The sequence below is a fragment of the Vanacampus margaritifer genome, chromosome 2 (assembly GCF_051991255.1).
Source record: "Vanacampus margaritifer isolate UIUO_Vmar chromosome 2, RoL_Vmar_1.0, whole genome shotgun sequence".
Classification (NCBI taxonomy): Eukaryota; Metazoa; Chordata; class Actinopteri; order Syngnathiformes; family Syngnathidae; genus Vanacampus; species Vanacampus margaritifer.
Genome location: NC_135433.1, coordinates 16,355,673 through 16,374,973, shown reverse-complemented (window position 1 = coordinate 16,374,973; position 19,301 = coordinate 16,355,673). Strand labels below are relative to the sequence as shown.

General features: G+C 41.1%; 1 protein-coding gene across 18 annotated transcripts in view; it reads right to left on the bottom strand.

The window, feature by feature from the left end:
* Positions 1-79: 79 nt before the first annotated feature.
* srcin1a (SRC kinase signaling inhibitor 1a) overlaps positions 80-19,301 on the bottom strand; it is a 118,839-nt gene continuing 99,617 nt past the window's right edge. For 13 of the 18 annotated variants that reach the window (XM_077556639.1, XM_077556642.1, XM_077556634.1 and 10 more), the window contains 9 exons: positions 18,962-19,092; positions 18,672-18,819; positions 16,139-16,442; positions 15,788-16,055; positions 14,506-14,645; positions 13,847-13,996; positions 12,792-13,517; positions 10,954-11,082; positions 80-4,779 (listed from right to left, as the gene is read on the bottom strand). In XM_077556639.1, coding sequence (XP_077412765.1) covers positions 4,381-4,779; positions 10,954-11,082; positions 12,792-13,517; positions 13,847-13,996; positions 14,506-14,645; positions 15,788-16,055; positions 16,139-16,442; positions 18,672-18,819; positions 18,962-19,092 — 2,395 coding nt within the window. In that variant the 3' untranslated portion in view covers positions 80-4,380. Of the gene's footprint in view, positions 4,902-10,953; positions 11,083-12,791; positions 13,518-13,846; positions 13,997-14,505; positions 14,646-15,787; positions 16,056-16,138; positions 16,443-18,671; positions 18,820-18,961; positions 19,093-19,301 lie in introns of all 18 variants that reach the window. The other 5 variants (XM_077556636.1, XM_077556645.1, XM_077556646.1 and 2 more) reach the window with 5 other exon arrangements.

The window sequence follows — 19,301 nt, the reverse complement described above, 5'->3', positions numbered from 1 at the left end:
ACTTTAATAATTGCAAAGTTCCATTGCATTATTTAGCTGTATTCTGGGCCCTGCTTAAGAGACAAATCCACAGATTCAGTGAACTGTATAAGAGGAGCTGCACTTTATTGGACACACAATCACAGCAAATTATGTACAAAACATTTTGTCACACACATTTCCTCACATAATGTCATCCACACTGATAAATTAAGTCCAGCATCATTAATCTATTTTTTTTTTAAATTATAAATAAATAAATATATATATATATATATATATATATATATATATATATATATATATATATATAGTCACTAGTTACTTTTTGTTCTTTGTCACACTAACTACAAACTGGGCCGCATTGCGCTCAAGCGATCCCGTCAGACGTCACATGACCTAACATGCCTGCCTTTGATTCACACAAAACACAAAAGAACATCTCAACTTCAACACCTTTTCTTTTTTAAATCCTTTTTTAATTAATATTTTTAGAGAAAACATTCATTATAGATTTCTTATTTTTTTTAATCATCTTGACTGCACCGTGCGATTGCTTGAGACAATACATGCGTTTGTGGTGTTTTAATACATTTGAACCTGTCATTATACAACTAATAAATTATGTTAATAAATCAATATTTTTAGCTTTTTGGACATAACAATTTCTTGGACCAGCTAGGAACGACTGACTCTATTTACACCATTTTTGTTTCTTCTACTTTGTGATGCTTTTTCAACATCCACACATTCATGTAAAAATACAGTACATGTACTATATACAGTACATACTATAGAGCACATAGGTTTATTGTATTCATATTTTAAAAAAAATGAGATATAAGTTGAAAAGCTTCAATTTTGATCCATCTCGGTGGTTCTGCTTTTCCAATCACCCCCCACACACACCCTTAAGAGTGTTGCAGTTTTACGCGCACTTGAATGCAACATTAAAGTCATGTGACCTCATATGTACTACTCAACGCCATAGATTTGCACCTTCAACAGCACCAAAACACGCAAGCACAGCATGGGGTAATTAAATACAATTTAAAAAAACAAATACAGAAAATAAAAAAATACATATTTTTTTTAAATAAATAGAAAAAATGTTTTGGGTCACTGATTCCTCAGTACATACATTACAGAACGTGTGTCCATACAGAATATCCTACAAAAAAGAAGCTATGTATATTACAGAGCCTATACAGATATATATCTTAAGCAAACAAACAAACAAAAAGTCCTGCACCTATGAATAAACAATCTCTGTGTGGAATGTGAAAAAGAAAAAAACAAATCTGTACAAAATGATTACACGGTTAATTTATAAAAACTGAAGCGGTGATGACATTTTACAGTAAATCCTCATTTATAGTCTAAGTCTATATACTGTATGTATATCTATATATCTATATATAAATATGTATATCATAATAATCAGACTTTCTTTTTCACAGGTACACTGTCATACACATACATCCCACTCACACCATAAAATGTATGTATATTTATTAATTTATTTATTTATTTATAGTCTCTGCTCTAGTTCGAGTTTAAAGTGGATGTCCACTCCAAAGCAGTGTCGTAGAAATAGTGAGGGAGGGAGGGAGGGAGGGAGGGAGGGGAGGGTTCATCAAATGCGTTGAGGCTCCAGGTTTAGCTTCTATAGTGCCACTGCTGCATTTCTTAATTCCCACATTTTAATCTGCAAAATTTGACAAAACGTACTTAGTGTGCTCTTCTGTTATGGTGATGATGTCACGGGGGAAGTCAAACATGATCTGAGGATCAGGGATGGTTTTACGATGCATTCACAGGGCCTTTTTTTTTCTCCAGTATATACGTTAATTTGCTTTCACAAATTATGTTGTGTTTACAGTGCAGGATTTTCTGCACTTGTGCTTGTCAATAAAGGCCCCCCAACCCCCCCCCCCCCCCAATCAAGGAAATTGAAATAGTGAAAAACAGTTTAGCGCTATATATCCAAAATCAGGTTCCAATTAAAAAAAAAGCTCAAATGAAAGTGTTAAGGCTTCACAGGCGGGGGTCTATAAAGGGTTCTTGTGCATGAGGAAATAAAAACAGCCTAGCAATGCTTTTCGAACTGTGCGGATGGAAACCAATCGAGACACAAGCAGGATATTTGAGCTTAACGTACACACAGTGTGTTTAGTTAAGACGTCATGTTGTGCTTTGTCATTAAGATGTAATTAAGCTGCAACTCAGAGTCTTGATGTGCATTTTGTTCTTTAACAAATGTTGGGCGTAAAAGTCCGCACATTAAGCTGCTTATAAGGCCGCTTCCCAGAGGAATGAGTTTACATTAGCGCAGACGTTGATTTTTAAAGGGACAACACCAGTTGTGCTTGTTTGGGCTTTTTTGACGCTTTAATAATATGAAGTGTAAATGCAGACAGGGCCTGTTGTCTTTGGGTAGCGTCATGTATTTGTGATACCAATGATTGTCTTACTGTAATATTAGCATCAGATTGTATAAATCAACATTTCTACATATAAATATCTTCATTATCGGTATTATATCTGTCCTTTGTATAGTTGTAGCTTAATTTAGAGATGTGCTGCTGGCTAACATAAAATGGCTAAAAAGAAGTTTTTCATTGGACTCTTCCACAACAAATTCATCCAAACATGCCTATGTGCATCAGATACAGAAAAGGGAACTTTCCCAAACTGATCCCACAAAGTGGGACGTTCAGCACCACCTAAAAGGCTTTGCTAAAATGAAAAATTAAGATTAAGCCACCTCATTTTTTTTTTTAAATGATCTGTACTAATACTTTTGTTTTTGTCTATCAAAGAATCATGTAAACAGCACCACTTTGGCTTGGGTTAAAACACCAAATAGCTTAACAATGACACACACACACACGCACACACACATCAATACATGTGAATATGGTAGAAAATCAAAAATCAAAACGCTATTTGATATACATTCATTAATTATACTGGAAAATACTTTATAGAATACCAAATCCTTCCTGTGTGTATTTATGTATGTATGTATGTAGGTATGTATATATATATATATATATATATATATATATATATATATATATATACAGTATATATATATTAGGGGTGTGAATTACCCAGTAGCTGGCGATCACGATTCATAGGTTGATACCGATTAATCCCGATGCGAATCTATAAATTGATTATTGCAATTTTTTTTTACTCAAATTTAGAAAATACTAATCAGTTAACTTGTACACTGTAAGATTTGTATGAAAATGTATTTATTTATCTGAAAATTCAGGCTTATAACTGAGCCACTGCATTTAACAAACAGGTTGTAGTAAAATATTATACTATAATAATAGTAAATCAAATATTAAGGCTTAATGTTCCATTAATATAACATTCTTCCATGCTTAATGTGTGAATCCTAACCCTAAGTAAGACGTTTTGTTGAATATTCCCATAAAAAATTGTTGTTTGAAAATTGATTCGGCTGCATATCGAATCGATTCGAGAATTGCGCGCTGTAATATTGCGATATATTGCCGAATCGATTTTTTCTAACGCCCCTAATATATATATATATATATATATATATTCTAATTTCTTAAAATGGCAATTTTGTTGTTGTTGTGGTTAACTGTAAGTCTCAAAAGCAGATGTACAGTAGCTTGATTTAGAGTTGCTCTGCTTCCTAACCCAAAACAAAATTTTCTCTCATCAATCAACCCCAAGAATATATGTTTTTGATAGCCACTCTCAAGTTCTTCAATAGCAAACTCAACCACCTTTTTTGTGAGTGTTGAGGTTGTTTTGGCTAGCTGTAAGCCTTGTGAATAGGCAATGTAACATTAGTTGTCAAACTGCGATTTGAGCTTGTAGCTTGGAAGTCTGCAACAATTATTTGCAATAAATTATGATGTGGTATCGTTTTAAAGAAGTGCATTTTTAATTTGTGGGACCGGGATTCCCAAAAAAACAAGCACACTGAAACCTATTGCTCCTCCCTGTGTGCACGGCAACGTAGATGCTAATTAGCGTTAGCATTAAGCTAGCAGACAGAAAGGCTTAGTGGTTGTTTTAAATACACAAAGTGTTGTCTTCATTTTATGTTTGGTTTGACAGTAAATTTCAACTAAGTTGAAACATTGAACATCTTGGAGACTCTTTTTTTTTGGTCACTAAATGCCAAACTATAAAAAAATAAAAAACGTTTTCCACCATATTCCAATGTAGAGGTATAGAGTGACTCATATGATGATGATTATTGCAGCTCTACATTTTGAAACAGGATCAGCTTACACCAGGTGGGATTACCAGGAAAGTCTAGTTTTGTGCGTTGAAGGGAGAATTAATTCCCTTAGTGGACCTCCAGAGCCACATAAGACTGCAGGTCCAAAAGGGACACTTTTGCCGTTACCGTCCATTCTTGCAGCCGCTGAGGCCCTCCAGACTAGCCTTGGACAAGGTGGGCGACGTGAGCGACGTGGGCGAGCAGGGCGACAGGACGGGCGTGGTGGGTGAGGAGGATGAGGACAGGGTGGCGGTGGGCGTCTGCGAGGAGGAAGAGGCGGGCGAGGGCGAGCGGCTGCTGGGCGAGGGCAGGGAGGACCCGGCGGCCGCCGCCCGTTGCTGCTGCTGCTGTTCGCGGAGGAGGCGGTGCTGGCGCAGGGCGGATGACAGCAGCAGGGCCTCGGCGCTCAGGCCGGCGGCCGATAGGCTGGCCAGCAGCGCCTTGGCCCGGCCGGGCGACACCCTCAGCGTGGGGCCCTCCGCACTCCTGCAGCGGATCCCCGACTCAACGCCCGCGGCTCCCTTCAGGTCAGAGGACACGTGATGAGGGGAGCGGGAGTGATGAGGACGGACAGGGGAGAGCGATGAAAAAGTCCGACAAAGTAGAAGTTGCCTGCGAACGCATGCTCACAAGGTGCTCACTGCTGGAGGGGGACGAGGGGCGGTTATCGTGCGTTGACGAGGCGGGTAGGGTCACGCCACCATGAGGAAGAGGAAGAGGAAGGGGGAACAAAACAAACAGAGGACACATTATTTCAGGCGGACACAAGCATGTGCGATGGGCCAGGCGCCATCGACACATGAAGACCAACACAGATTTTATTTTGACTTTTAATGACGAGGACGCATTAAAAAATTCAAAATAATCACGCTTGTCTACAGCACAACCACATGTAATGAAGATATGAGCCACTAGATAGCACTGTTCGAACACATCTTTTTTAGCCAAAATGCAGAGTGATGTTTGGGTACCAACCAAGCACATTTTGTTTTGTGCACTCTTACTTACCTGCCTACACTACTTTTTATTCCTGTTTTTTTTTTTTTTTTACCTGATCCTTGCTTGTTTGCAGAAACCTCCGCTTGTTCTCATATTTTCATTATTATTATTATTATTTTATGCCGGTAATATTAGAGGATTTTTGCTATTCATGAATACTCTGGATCGACTGTACTGTTTGTTAGGCAAATATTTTAGGCAGCAATAGAATAAATCTTTATGTATAAGTTTGTTTATGTGTGAAGTGGATTAGTGTGTACTGTTCAGTTCTGGTAAGTAAGACAGTGTAGTCCAAGATGTGTGTGCATTGGTAATAAGAAGTATGATTATCAAAAGTATTTTAGAAGTCTTCATTTATACCCCAATAGTACAATTACATTATTTTAAAATGCAGTATTTCTTTTATAGGCCCCATACGACTGTGAGTAGATTTCGCATTAATTTAGGTCCTTTTGTCATTTGTCTGGTGGGTAAATTCAGTGTAAGTTACATTTAATGTAGAATAGTGTAGCTTGGAGTAGAGATAGACCGATATGCTTTTTTCAGGGCCGGTACCGATACCGATTATCAGCAGTCAGGGAGGCCGATAACCGATATTTGAAGCCGATATACATTTGCAGGAAGAAAAAAAAGTTGGTGTCAGAATTCTTAATAATAAAAACTCCAGCACTTGACTGCTTAAATGCCTTCAAGCACATGTCTATTAAACAGCTTTTGTGATTTGCAACATGTTAAAGGTTGTTTTGTTTGCCATCAGCTTTTGCACCAACTATAATGCTAACTCCCAAATAGTCACTAATTCTAACTGTTAGCTCGCGGGCTAACCATTCTCCCACACGCTAGCCCCGGGATAATTCCCAAATAGCCGTTAATCTGCGAGCTAGCCGTTAGCTCGCGGTCTAATAGCTGCTAATTGCTGTTTATTGGCTGTTAGCTGTCGGCGCAGATTATCTGCCAGGCTGATTATTGGTCTATCCCTAGCTTGGGTTTTGGCTAGCTACATTTCTCTGGTAGCTAATTTCAGTGTAGTTAATCTACATTTAATGTTGAATAGTTTGTAGTTTAGCTATCTCAATTTCTCTGGTATGTAGGCTACATTCACTGTATGTAAGCAATGATTAACATAGCATAAAATATTGTATAGGATATTTTCCAAGTAGGAAGCCCACCACTGACGATCAAGACGTCAAATTACACTTGTGAACTAGTGTGGCAGGTACTCGAAAGACCATACTATGCAAGCAATTAAAAACCCAATTTTCCACAATATGTCTCTTTAAAGTAAACCTTGGGGGATTATAAAACCAACTAAAGTACGATTTGATGCTAACTATAAGCACACTACTAAAGAGTAAATGTTATGCACGTTGCGATAAGAATGTGCAAGGGGCTTTAAAGGAAAGGAAATGAAAGTTATTGAAGCATGTCAAGTAAAGCCACAAGGATTTTTTTTTTGCCGTTATGGGGGGGTAATTCATCAACATCACAAGAAACTTTGGTGGCCTCAGATTGGGATGGGATTGGTACAAATCCCAGTGGTGCCTCTTCACTCTCTGATTATCCGGGATGATTATGATGATGAAGATGATGAGAGGACGAGTGAGTGCTCGCTCTCTTTCCTCACTATTTCCTCTCCTTTATGTCCCGAGCTTCCGCCTGCCGCAATTTACGCCCGCCAGCCTCGCCGTGAGCCGAGCGGATTCCCGTACTTGTCTCATGAAAGCCAAATTAATCTCATTATTTCAGCATGACGGCGACTCACAGCTTGCTGTTTCTCTTTTCGTCTTCTTTTGAAAAGACTCGCTGACAAGGACGCTTTAAGCTAATTGTAGACCTAAACGGCTCTCGAGGGTGGTAACCATGTGACGTCAGCTAAGATTACCAGGTTATTAAAACCTAATAGTCTATGAATTTTAACCTACCCTTACCAAAGTTTTTTTTTTTTTAAGGGGAATAAAACCCTTTATGTGTCTCTCTACTAGACAATCCTGATTTTGACAAGGTTTTTTTTTTTAATTTAGACTTTCCTTTGCTGGATTATTTGGCTGCAGAAAGGCTGGAGGCGCCTATAACTATTGCTGAACTTGATACTGCAATGTCATCGTTTCAATCTGGGCCCTCGCCACATTGAATTAATTTGGCAAAATATCTGTGTATAAATTAAATTGAAGCAAAAGTGAGATATTTCCTATAAATGCTGCTGCTAAGACTTTTCTCCTACAAAGATTTCCCTTTAAAGTTGCCTTACGCAGTTTTGTTTATCTTGGAATTCACGTTACACTTAAATTTTGGGGACCTTTCTAAGCTAATTTTGCTCCCCCGTTGACGACTTTGAACGGTGGTCTCTGCTTAATTTATCTTTAGCTGCTCGTGTCAATGCGGTTAAGATGAATATACTCCCAAGGTTCTCCTATTTGTTTCAGTGCATACCACTCTTTCTTCTTCAGTCATTTTTTTCATAAATTAGATCGTTTGATTTCATCTTTTATACGGAAGAAGAAGGTCCCTAGACCAAAACAACTTGGGGGGCTGGCTCTACCGAACTTTAGGTTTTATGGACTATATGCCATAGAGGAGGCAGGACTTCCGGGTTTTCACCCATCAACTTTGTCTCAGTGTCCAAAGCATTTCAGATAGCCGATGAGCAGGAGCGCGCGATTTGGGGGGCGCAGGAGTGGAGGCGCAAGTATTGGAACGCGGCCAGCAGGGGCCGAAAATGGCGCTGATGTGTAAAACCCGGAAGTCGGAAGTCTGTGGCATCTACCTCATTACTGGGCCTCCAACATTAGGGTTCTTAAATATTGGCTTCAATATAAGGATGTTGATTTTCTTCCGGTACGGTTGGCAATCATTTTTTTTAGACACTTACAAGTTCCCAGCTTTGTTCGCAATACTTTTCCTAGTTTTCCTCATTTACCTCCTGACACTGCTTTGGATGGGTTTTTGATACGATTCCTACTTTTAAAAGCTCTATTTCGCATATCTATAATATTATTTTTTTTTTTGCGTTTAGAGTCGCTGAGCCTAATTAAGTCATTCTGGGAGGAGGACCTGGGTCTGACAATTGCTGAGGGAGGGTGGTCAGAGATTTTAAGACGGGTACATCAATCTATTACACTAAGGCCCGTTTGGCTAAGATTTATGACAACGTAACCCCAACCGGTTGGAAATTATTTTACTATTTTAATATAAAGTTAAGCGGTGATAAACGGTCCCCTGCTAACTTAATTCATACACTCTGGCTTTGCCCGTCCTTGAACGAATATTGGATGCATATTTTGGATACTTTATCAGTTGTGGTTGGTGAAAAAATTTAACCAAATGATTTGAGTGCATTGTTTGGGGTTGTCCTTAATCGGCCGCTCTTTTGAGTTTGGGAGCTTATGGGGTCCATTTCTGGCATTTGTCAGGATGTCTGACTTGCAACTCCCATCTGACTGAGATGCTTTGGATATTTAAAAATGTTGTTGTATTTTTCGCTGTGATGGCGGTGGGGTCATTGCTATTGCTAATACTTTGATTTGAGATGCCTATTGCTTTCTGTATTGTTTATTTTTGACTTAACTGATCTGCCTGTTGGTGTTAGTGTTTGATTATTTGTTATTATTGTTATTATTTGTGGTTGCTCCTTATAGGTTTCTTGTAAAAAAATATTTAACTTTGTACACCGTGTAAATGTTTCTGATACTATTGTATTCACTCAAAAATTTAATAAACAATTTTTAGAAACCCAAGATGTCAAAACTTTCTATTTATTAGTATTAAGTATATTTATTTACTGTTTTCAAAACGTTCAAGATCATATCCTACCTTATGTCAGACCTTATATGGTATATACGGCATCAGTTCGACAGTTGGCGTTAGCGGCTACTGGCTAGCAGCGAGTCGTGTTACACATTTATTCATGTATTTGTCTCATTTTTGGTATCCTGACTTTTAATGTTTGCATTTGTCAGTTTTTTTGTGTTATTTGATAAATCATTTGTAATCTATGATTGATGTTCATAATATATGGAAACACAAATACTGTTAATGGTTGCTTTCCACAAAAAAAAAACAATAAAGGACTCATGTGGTTGTGGTATGAGAAGGCACTGATGTTTGGTTCCAGTAGTGCTACTAGTTTCTTTCTCCAAGACGTTCGTCATCTTTGACGTCAAACCAGAAAAGAAACAAATGATTTGCATTCTGGTAAATGAGTATAATCGCAAAAGCCGAGCGGCAACGACGTGGAAACTCACGCTGATTAGCCGAGTGCTGCTCATCAAATCAACAAGGCGGCGGAGGGACAATTCTGACGGCTAATCAAGATGAAAGTTTGCGACAGCTAAATGTTTTTCTGTCAACAATATGTATGTCGTCAGCAATGTGCTTGTCGTCAAAGCACTGAATGTAGTCAATGTGTATGATGGGTCTCCAAAATTCAGAGCCCAATCACATTTGAATTAGTAGAACCCTAAAAAATGTTTTTTTTTTAATTCAGAATACACACACTCGGAAAAAAAGTAGTTTTTAGGCATGTTGAGGCCCCCAAAAAGGGAGGAGAAAAGACTCCAAGGGAGCTCTGGCATCCAATTTTCATGGTGAACCAAAATGGCCATCTTCCTGTTCATTTTTGTGCATGGGTCTTTGAGACTTTTTTCAACGTCCTGATATGATAGATTAAAACTAGTGGTGGGCGCTACATACATTTTACCCCCGATATGCCCACACGGTAAATTCTGTAGAGTAAATTTTTACAGTCAAATTTACACTTGGAAGAGAGTAAAAAAAGAAAAATGTTGCTCAAGGGTTGAGGAACAAACCCACAACTTGAGATTGGAAGACAACCAATGCTGAGCCATGCAGTACATAGCTCTTGTCAGCTGGAATCTTCGTAACTACACGTACGTAAAAACATTATTTTTGGTCTCCTTTTGGATATAAGCAAAGAGTAGCAGTGGCATAGCTCAGGTGTGGCAGTCTCCCAAGTGGAAGTACGTGAGTTCGTTCCTCAACCCTTTATTTACTTTTTTTGTCAAATACATTTTAGTCAATTAATTTAATAATTTAAGTTAATTTTAGTTGTCTTCTTGCAAAATTTACTTACAATTTCTGAGTGAAAAATCTTTAATCAATTTTTCATGGGACAGGCAAATTCTTACATACACACTAAAAGTACTTTGAGCAAAATTTACTGTTTATCTTTTACTCTTTTCCAAGTGTAAATTTGACTCTGTTGTAGTGATGGCAAAATGAAGCTTCATGAAGCATTTGCGATACTTTTTGACTCCTCTAGATGGTGCTCTTGGTTTAAAAATAAAGGCAAGTGCCATAAAAATTGATTACATTTGCATTGCATCTTTGAATCATGAGTGCCATCTTGAGGAGTCAAAAAGTATCGCAAGTGCTTCATGAAGCTTCATTTTCCCATCACTACTTTAGAGAGGGAACAAATAGACTACATTTAGAGTAAAACTTACTTTACAGAATTTACTGTGTTTCACAATCATTGGAAGAATAATAAACAGCAATTCCAAAAGGGCTTTCATCCGTTGCTCCTAATTATTATCAACATCAAAAAGTTTCTCTGTCATCCCAACCAAAGGTACATTCATGATGACAGCAATTATGATTACTACAACATGGAGGAGAGGTACCATGCAGGTGAAGTCACCACAGCATGCACACCCCCCCCTGAGAAGGACGTACTGTACCTGTTGCTGGGTCTTCAGGAAGTCCTCCCTCTTGCCACCTTTGTACTTGTCTGTGCTGTTCTGCTGCTGCAGCTGCTTCAGCTTGGAGGGCGGGGCAGGCGGGACCTTGCACAGGGTGCCGTTCCCTCCCTGGAAAAGACAAGAGGGGAGAGATTTATGAAATGTATCAGAAAATCTTCTTTTGTTTTGATATTGGAGTAGATATATGCAAAACAATCAGTAAAAAACTAGTGTTTACAGTGTTGACTCTGGGTCTGTTTTTTTTTTGTTTTTTTGCTTTTGCCACCTCTGCAAAGAGGAGAAGAAGGAAACGCTGTATGAATGTCGACACCATGTCGGAGTTAATACGAGATGAACTTCACAAGCTGCCACGTCCTATCACTTTTGCCTTCCAACACAATCGGTAGTAAGCGTTTGGAGAGTGTGTAGGAGCAACAGTATGGCGTGTGATGCAACGTCAAGCGCGGCCATGACGAAACAACGCGAGAGGACTTTGAAATCTCCTGCCGAGCCCGTGGGAAATTAGATCCTGAATTGCATTCGTGACAGTGGAATATGACAGCCTGGCCGGCGCTGAGTGGGAGGCTGCACTAACACAGCAACTGGGAATGTTGCATTTGTGTCACATGGCAACACAAGCGGCAGTGAAGCTATGTTGAAGTTGCTCATTTTTTTGAAGAGATGCAATACAGATTACACAGATTACACAGGTATTTATTCATTAATAGTCTTAGCATTTTTTGTATGGTATCACACACATTTTTTGGGTACTATACGTATCTCTATTATAGTATCTTATTGAGAGATTGTGCATTTAATGTATATGTATATGTAGTTCAATCTGTTGCAGGCAGTGGTGCATTGTGACGTGCAATATGTGCAGCCGCACATGCCGACATTTTGGGAGGTTGACAGCAACTGTTCTTTAAAGGTATGGAAGCCCATTTCAGCCCAAAAATGACTTTTGATTTTTTTTGAAAATAATTGTATTTTTCAATTGTCCAAAATACACAGTAAATATCTCTGTCAAAAGTAATCTGAAATTGCCTATTTTTTTTAATGTAGTATGTAAGAAGTTTTATACTCATTACTTAATAAGTACCTAATATGTTATTTAAGTTTTCACCAAAAATGAGATAACATTAGAGACAGTACTTCATCTCAAAATAACCCCCACATATTTCTGTTTTTTGCGTTTAGAGATTTCCCCAAAAATTCAGCAAAAAAAAATTGTCACACAATCCCCCCCCCCCCCCGTCCAATCCTCATTTAAATTTCACCTATTTGCTGTTTTTGTGCTCAGACCAAGGCAAAAACAGTATTGCCAGTACAGTATTACTACTATAGTGCTTATGGCAACTATTGGAAATTAAAAACCTTTTATGAGGGATGTCAAATATGAATTTTCGCTATTAACGGCATTGGTATTATCCCTCTGTGGATATGGGGGTTAGCTGCACACTACATTTACTATTTTAGAGTAATTCTGTGCTAGAAATAGGCTTCCTTTAATGAAAAACATAATTTTCATATCACAATAAAACAGTATCATTTTCACAGCACAACAAAGATGAAAAGTGTTTTGGTGTAGAAGCAAAGAAACGACAATAAAAAATAAGAAGTATTTTTTTTTATTGTCAGTTTAAAGCATGAGAAGGGTGAGAGAGTACAGACAGACAGCCAATCACAGCGCAAGACAAGTCTGGTGTCTGTCCCGCCCCTTTCCTTTTGTGAGCCAATGGGGGAGCAGACATCAGAGGCGTGAAAAGTTCTCCGCAGACCCTCAGAGAGGAAATGAGGAAAAGAATGTGTCGGGCGAGGAGGCGTGAGGAAAGAACCTGTCTCGGCGTCGCCGGCTTGGGCGGGACTGGCGGCTTCTTGCCCGTTTTGGCGTCGGTGTCCTCCGAACGGGAACCTCCGCTGATCTCCTGCAACGTGTTCTCCAACTCTCGAATGGTCTCCTCCAAGCTATCCAGCCGCTTGTAGGCACTCTGGCGGACATTTTCTCCTGGTTTGGACTGTGTGGAAGCCGGATCTAATGTCAAAACACTCGTGTCTCCGTCGGGACTCTTGGTCTCGGTGCGAGGTTGGAGTTTTAGAACCACGTCCCCTGTTTCTGTCCCTCTCCTCAGAGCCGTCACCAAGGCGCTCCGCTGGCCCAAGCAGGGCGGGGATTTTTTTCTGGGTTTGGGCTGCGGCGGCGAGGTCTCCAAAAGGGAAAGCAAAAGCTTGTAGGCCTCCTTGAGCGTGGCCTCCTCCCTGAAGAGCAGCAGCAGAGGCCGCTCACTCAAGTGCGCCTCGGAGAGCGCCGCGCCGTGCGCCGAGACGGTGCGAGTTTGCAAAATGACTCCCATGGCGCTGCTCAGCTCGTGGACCTCGAAAGGCGACAGCGCCCTCATCTCCAGCTCGGTCAGGAGCAAAGTCACTTCCTGTTTGACGTCCTCCTCTGAAGAGCGCTGCAACTCCAGCTCGCGCTGAGGAGGCGAAGCGCTCGCGGAACAACGAGGCACATCTCGGACGGGACTCTCCGTCAACATGTGTGGAATGTAACACAAAGGTCTGCCCTATAAACCAGGAAAGCACTTGAATTCATTTGATTGAAACACAAAGTCTGCAGACCAAGTACTTTACGGACTAAAGGAATCATGAATAATTATACTAACATTTTTTTTGTTGGGGGGGGTTAGACTTCAAGCAGCTGTTTTAAAAATGAGGTTCTGAGCTCAACCTGTGCTCGCACTGTCATGTCTGATTTCACCCACTGCCATGAACAGGGGCACATATGGACTCCGCTGCTTGAACATGTGCACACTGTTGGCGAGCACATCTGTCCAATAACATGCGGGGCTTGTGAGGTTGCGGTCTTCCATCAGGACATAACAGAACCGCTTACCTCCAACTGGGCGGAACTTTTCTCCTGCTCTGCGTTTGTCTTGTCCCCGGACAGCGTGGGAGGCGTGGACGCGGGCCGCGGGTTTTCCGACACCGTCCTCCTCAGTTTCACGTGAGGCTTCTGGCTCTCTGCTTCTTCAGAGTCGGACTTCTGAGAGCAAGAGGGGAACACATTCTCAAGCATGTTCAGGAATGTCCATCCATCCATCCATTTTCTTGACCGCTTTTCCTCACTAGGGTCGCGGGGGTGCTGGAGCCTATCCCAGCTGGCTTCGGGCAGTAGGCGGTGTACACCCTGAACTGGTTGCCAGCCAATCGCAGGGCACACAGAGACGAACAACCATACTCACAATCACACCTATGGACAATTTGGAGTGTTCAATTAACCTGCCATGCATGTCTTTGGAATGTGGGAGGAAACCGGAGTACCCGGTGAAACCCACGCAAGCACGGGGAGAACATGCAAACTCCACCCAGGAAGGCCGAAGCCCGGACTCGATCTCACGTCCTCTGCACTGGGAGGCGGACGTGCTAACCAGTCAGCCACCGTGCTGCCCGTTCAGGAATGTGACTTTTTCAGATTATTAATTGCAGTTGTTATTTCCAATTTGAAGAAAAATTCCTTGTGTGACATTTTCAGGGTGTTTTGTCACTGATTACCTTGATGCTCTTCCCAGGAATGAGTGTCTCGCCACTGCGGGTGATCAAACCCGGAGAAGACGGGAAGCTGCGTCTGGGTGGGGGCGGAGGGGGAGACTTGGAGGGTTTTTCTGTGCGGTAGCGAGGCACCGTCAGCTCATCTGCGAGGAGTGAAAAAACAACAATTAGAGAACTCCATCTGGCCAAACAACCATCAACAAGACTCATAATTATGATTCTGTTTTACTCCATTCCTGTAGGTTGCAGAATTGCACATTTAAAACAGGTGCTACCTGCCACACACCTATCAACATATCCACACTCTCCTTCATTCTCTTTGCTTTCTTTGTGGCACCCTGCTTCTTCTTTGACAGTCACGCTATGTTTTTATGGTTTAGAATGTATACTAATGTGGAGCCTCTAAACTCGATATAGGATTGCAGTTTTCAATTGCTAGCTTCTTCTTAAAAGGCTTAAAACTTAAAATGAACCTTGACTTAATTACAAATTTAGACAACAAAAAAAATTATTTTAAAAAACTATGAAGAAACTATCAATCACAGTAAAAAAATGGAAAAAAATAAGCAATGTATGCAGTAAAAGTTCATACAAATTCAATATTTACGGAAAACAAAACAAAACAGAGAAGTTTGTGCAAATCCTTTTTTATGTATTTCTTAAAGTGGGAGCACAAACCAATAATCGGAAAAATTTGAGCATTTTTTCCCCTCCAGCCTTTGTTTTGAAAATCAGCCCATTTTTGGATGTCTGTGAAACAATGTCCTTATTGTGCTAAATGCTTGAAAAGGGAAAACAGTTTGCCACCACTATGTCAATATCAGATAATCTATAGTCAGCCAATCTTTTTCTTCTTTTTTTGTATTTTCTATCAGTCTACTCGGTGGCACCATGCTGCCTCTCACAGGTCAGTCTTGCTACTACAACAGACATCTGATTTGGGAGAGGAGATAGTTGGTGCAGATATGACAAAGGCGGTGTGCTGTAGTGGTCATCTGGAGGACACCATAGACTATAAGAGAATATGAAAGTGTTTTTTTTTCACTTGTTATATTTGCGGTCTTTCACATTTTAAAAATAGGTTAAGGTGTTAAAAATCAGTATGCGTGTACCCCGCTTATCTAACTCGCAGCGGTATGTGGTGTACCTGGAACTTCAAAGCCTCCGTTTAACATGATTCAATTATTCAACAAGAAATTGGTTATCAAGTGCTTTCATTTGAAATGGGAATTTTCCTTTTCTTTGATCTTGAAGAAGCTGACAATATTTTTGCTGCACTGCTCACCAGATCCCAGTCTGGACCCGCTTTCCTTCTTCTGCAGGGGCTTGTTGTTGACGGTGCGGTGCTCAGGGGTGGCCGTCCCGCTCTGAGGGGTCTGGGGCGCCTGCGAGGACGTCGCGTTGGAGGAGGGCTTGATCTGCTTGGCGGCAAAGTCCAGGTCGGGTATGGCCTTCATGAGCTCGGCCTGGGTCTCCTCCAGCAGCCGGTTGATGTCCTGAGCGCTGTACTGCGTCAGGCTGGCCCGCTTCTCCTCCCAGTCGCGCTCGGCCGCCTGGGAGGGCGACGGGTGCTGATAAAACCTCGGCTCGATGATAAGAGGATGGGAAAAGGGAGAAGAATCTAAATGATTCCTACCAGGCGAACCTCGACCGACGACGCCTTATCAGCAGCGCTGCGGCGTTCCAGCTCCTCCAGGGCTTTGCCCTTGTGAGGGACGGGCGGGTGATTGTCCTTGTGCTGGCCCGCCGGGTTCCCGTGGTGGCGGCGGGCGAGGCTGGTGTGCGGGCTCCAGTTGGACAGGCTGTTTCCTCCCCCGATGTCATTGATGGCGAGCGGCGGGCTGTTGGGGAGGTCGAAATCCGGGAACTTTCTCAGCTCCTTGTTGTGCTTGGACGACGTGAAGTCCTCGTGTTTCTTCCACACGCTCTCGTTGGCTTGCCTTGGAGAGTGAGCCATGCACATCACAATCATCAGAAACACCTTCAATAGCTTCAAGACCGAACTCAAAACATGGCTAAAAGCAAATTAGGCATGTAATCATTACTTGGACATTTAATCATGTTTTAATCAATATTTGTTACTTTGTATCTTGTTCTTTTTCTCCCTGATGTTTTGTTTCTGTTTCTTTCTGTGATCTGCTTATAATCCGGTGTGGTGTGTTTACATGCATGTGTCCAATGTGATCTTCATTAACATGCACTATCCCGAATAAATAAAATTAAAAATAAAATACAATTAAAATTAAAAAAATCATCCAAAAAGCTACAAGGCCTCCCATATTTTTACCAGGCCTGACATAGGCCATCTGGAGGGGCGGGGCAATTCTCGGTGGACCGCCCTATAATTCAGACCGCAAATCGGCCGGCAACAGCACACGCGTGTTCCAAAAAATCTGCAAACAAGTCATCTTAAGTTGACTGTCTCATTGGCAATCAACTAAATCCGATGCACTTTACTTAGGCCATTATATATTATATATAGCACTTTGTTACTAAGGGTGTCACTAAGTTCCAATAATTTTATACCAAAAGTAGCAAAACTTTAATCCATTAATAGAAACAGTAACACTGTAACTATATTAAATCTTGTCTGTACAAAAATAACACATAAAAGAGGCAAAACACAATCACAACTATTACAAGTAACAGCAACAAAGTATGATGTGAAATTACCGTCTTCAAGTTAGCGTCAGTCAGCTCAGTAGTGCACCAGAAGTGGTGAGAACACATTTCAAAATAAGAGTACAACGTTAGCTGCCTTAAATCTTGCTGGTTTAATATTTGGTAAGTGTGTCTCGTGAAGTGTAAAATGTCTTATTCCATTTAATGTACATTTGCTTATTGTTTTTTGTCCTTTTGTTATTGCCCATTTTATGTTCACTTGTTCAAATAAACAATGATCGTGCTCTTGTAAGAGTATTTGATTGTAAATTACATTTTTGATCAAATATAATATGAATATTGTTGGGGGTAACGTTCATCTATTTTACATTGATACACAAACTGTAAAATTTTGAACTAAAGTGGGCCAGCCTGAGCCCTGGAATTCCAGGGCTGAAAATGAGTCCCAGTCCGGCCCTGAGCGGAAGGTAAGCTTTTAATTGACATGGATTGTTATGGCAAATGCAGACTTTGTTTCCAGATCCACAATACACACTGAAGAACAGTTGGGTCAAAAATAACCCAACTATGGGTCAAAACTTGGGTCGATTTGACCCAACGTAAAACAACTCATAAATATTGATCCTCCTTTACTTGGGTCAACAAATTGGGTCATTTTGTATAAAACAACCCAGAAAGTTGCGTCAAATTGACCCACAAAGTGGATCGGCCCATTTTTGATCCACAATTGGGTTACTTTTGACCCAACTATTTTTAGAGTGTAAAATTTAACACCATACACCTTGAGCAAATTTTTGTCTTAATTGCCAGTAGTAAATCAAATTTAAATTGAGGCCTTTATTCAAATATTATTTGGTCATTTTGCTTTACAAAGAGGTCATACTAATGTTATTTCTCCAGGACTACAGCATTACAGATGCCATGTAGTGTTCGGGTGGTCTAATGTCCCCCCTTCATTCAGAGATGGTAAAGACATCTACGGTGACACATGGGCGTATAAGATGTCATATTCAGAGTAATTATGACCACATGTGGTTTCATTAAAAGGAAGCATTTCTTGAGGGTGAGGCATTTATTTTAGTTCAATACCATTTTGTCAACTGTCCACTTAAAGGGAGAGTCAACCCAATTTTTTTTTTAAACAATATGTTGCATGAAGCCCCATTAGTGTCAACACTGTTATCTGATTAATATTGTGTTTGTGGAATATGAGATAAGCAGCAAAATCGAGACAATTTTTATCCATCCCAGAGGGAAGCCATTTTGTCACTTTCTGTCCACTGAAAAAGACATCACAGTTGATCAGTGCTAAGGTAATAACGAATCACAGCTCAGTTTCAGAAAACAGATGAGCCATGATTGGTTGTAACCCGAGCGTGAACAACTGTGATGTCATCTTCAGACGACAGCACATGGCCCCTAAAATGAATAAAAACAGGCGATTCAACATATTAAAAAAAAAAAAAAAGTTTGGTTTGACGTCCTCTTCAAAGATTATGATTGTTCAAGTGAATAAGAGTACTTTAATCTCGCCTGCTGTTGCATACTTGCGCATAGCGTTGAGGGTGTCCGTGATGGTCTTGCAGCGTTTGAGCAGGGCGTCCAGCCTGTGCGGCTCCTCCTTCAGGAACTTGACGGCCTCCACTTCCACCCGGAGCACCACCCGCATCTTGCTCTGAAGGCTGGGGAACTGATCTGTGGCGCAGAGACAAACTTCACTTAACTTCGGTCTTTGGCGGAGAAGCCAATGAGAGGGATTCAACGTTCGACAGACGGCGGGTGGGAGACTTAAAAGACGAGCGGGCCTAATTAGTCACGCCGAAAGCTTCTGACTCACTCTTGAGCTCGGTGAGCGTCTCGCCCAACTTTCGGAGGACGGCCGTCTTCTCCTCCAGCTCCTGCACGCTCACCAGCTTGTGGTTGACGGACGACTCCTTCTGGATGTCCTCCACCGACTTCTCCAGGTCACTGAGGGGGAGGAAACGTGCAGAAGGATGAACGCCTCCCACCGCTCCGCCGCTCTTTTCAATTAACTTGCTCCAGCAACTGGCAGTTTGCACAGAGGTGTCGCGGCCAGCTGAACCGGAGCGGCGTGGGCAGGAATTAATAAGTTTGGAAAAGTACTTTGGTGGCTTTCAGGGAACACGGGGGCAAGAGCAAATCGGAAATTTTGTTTA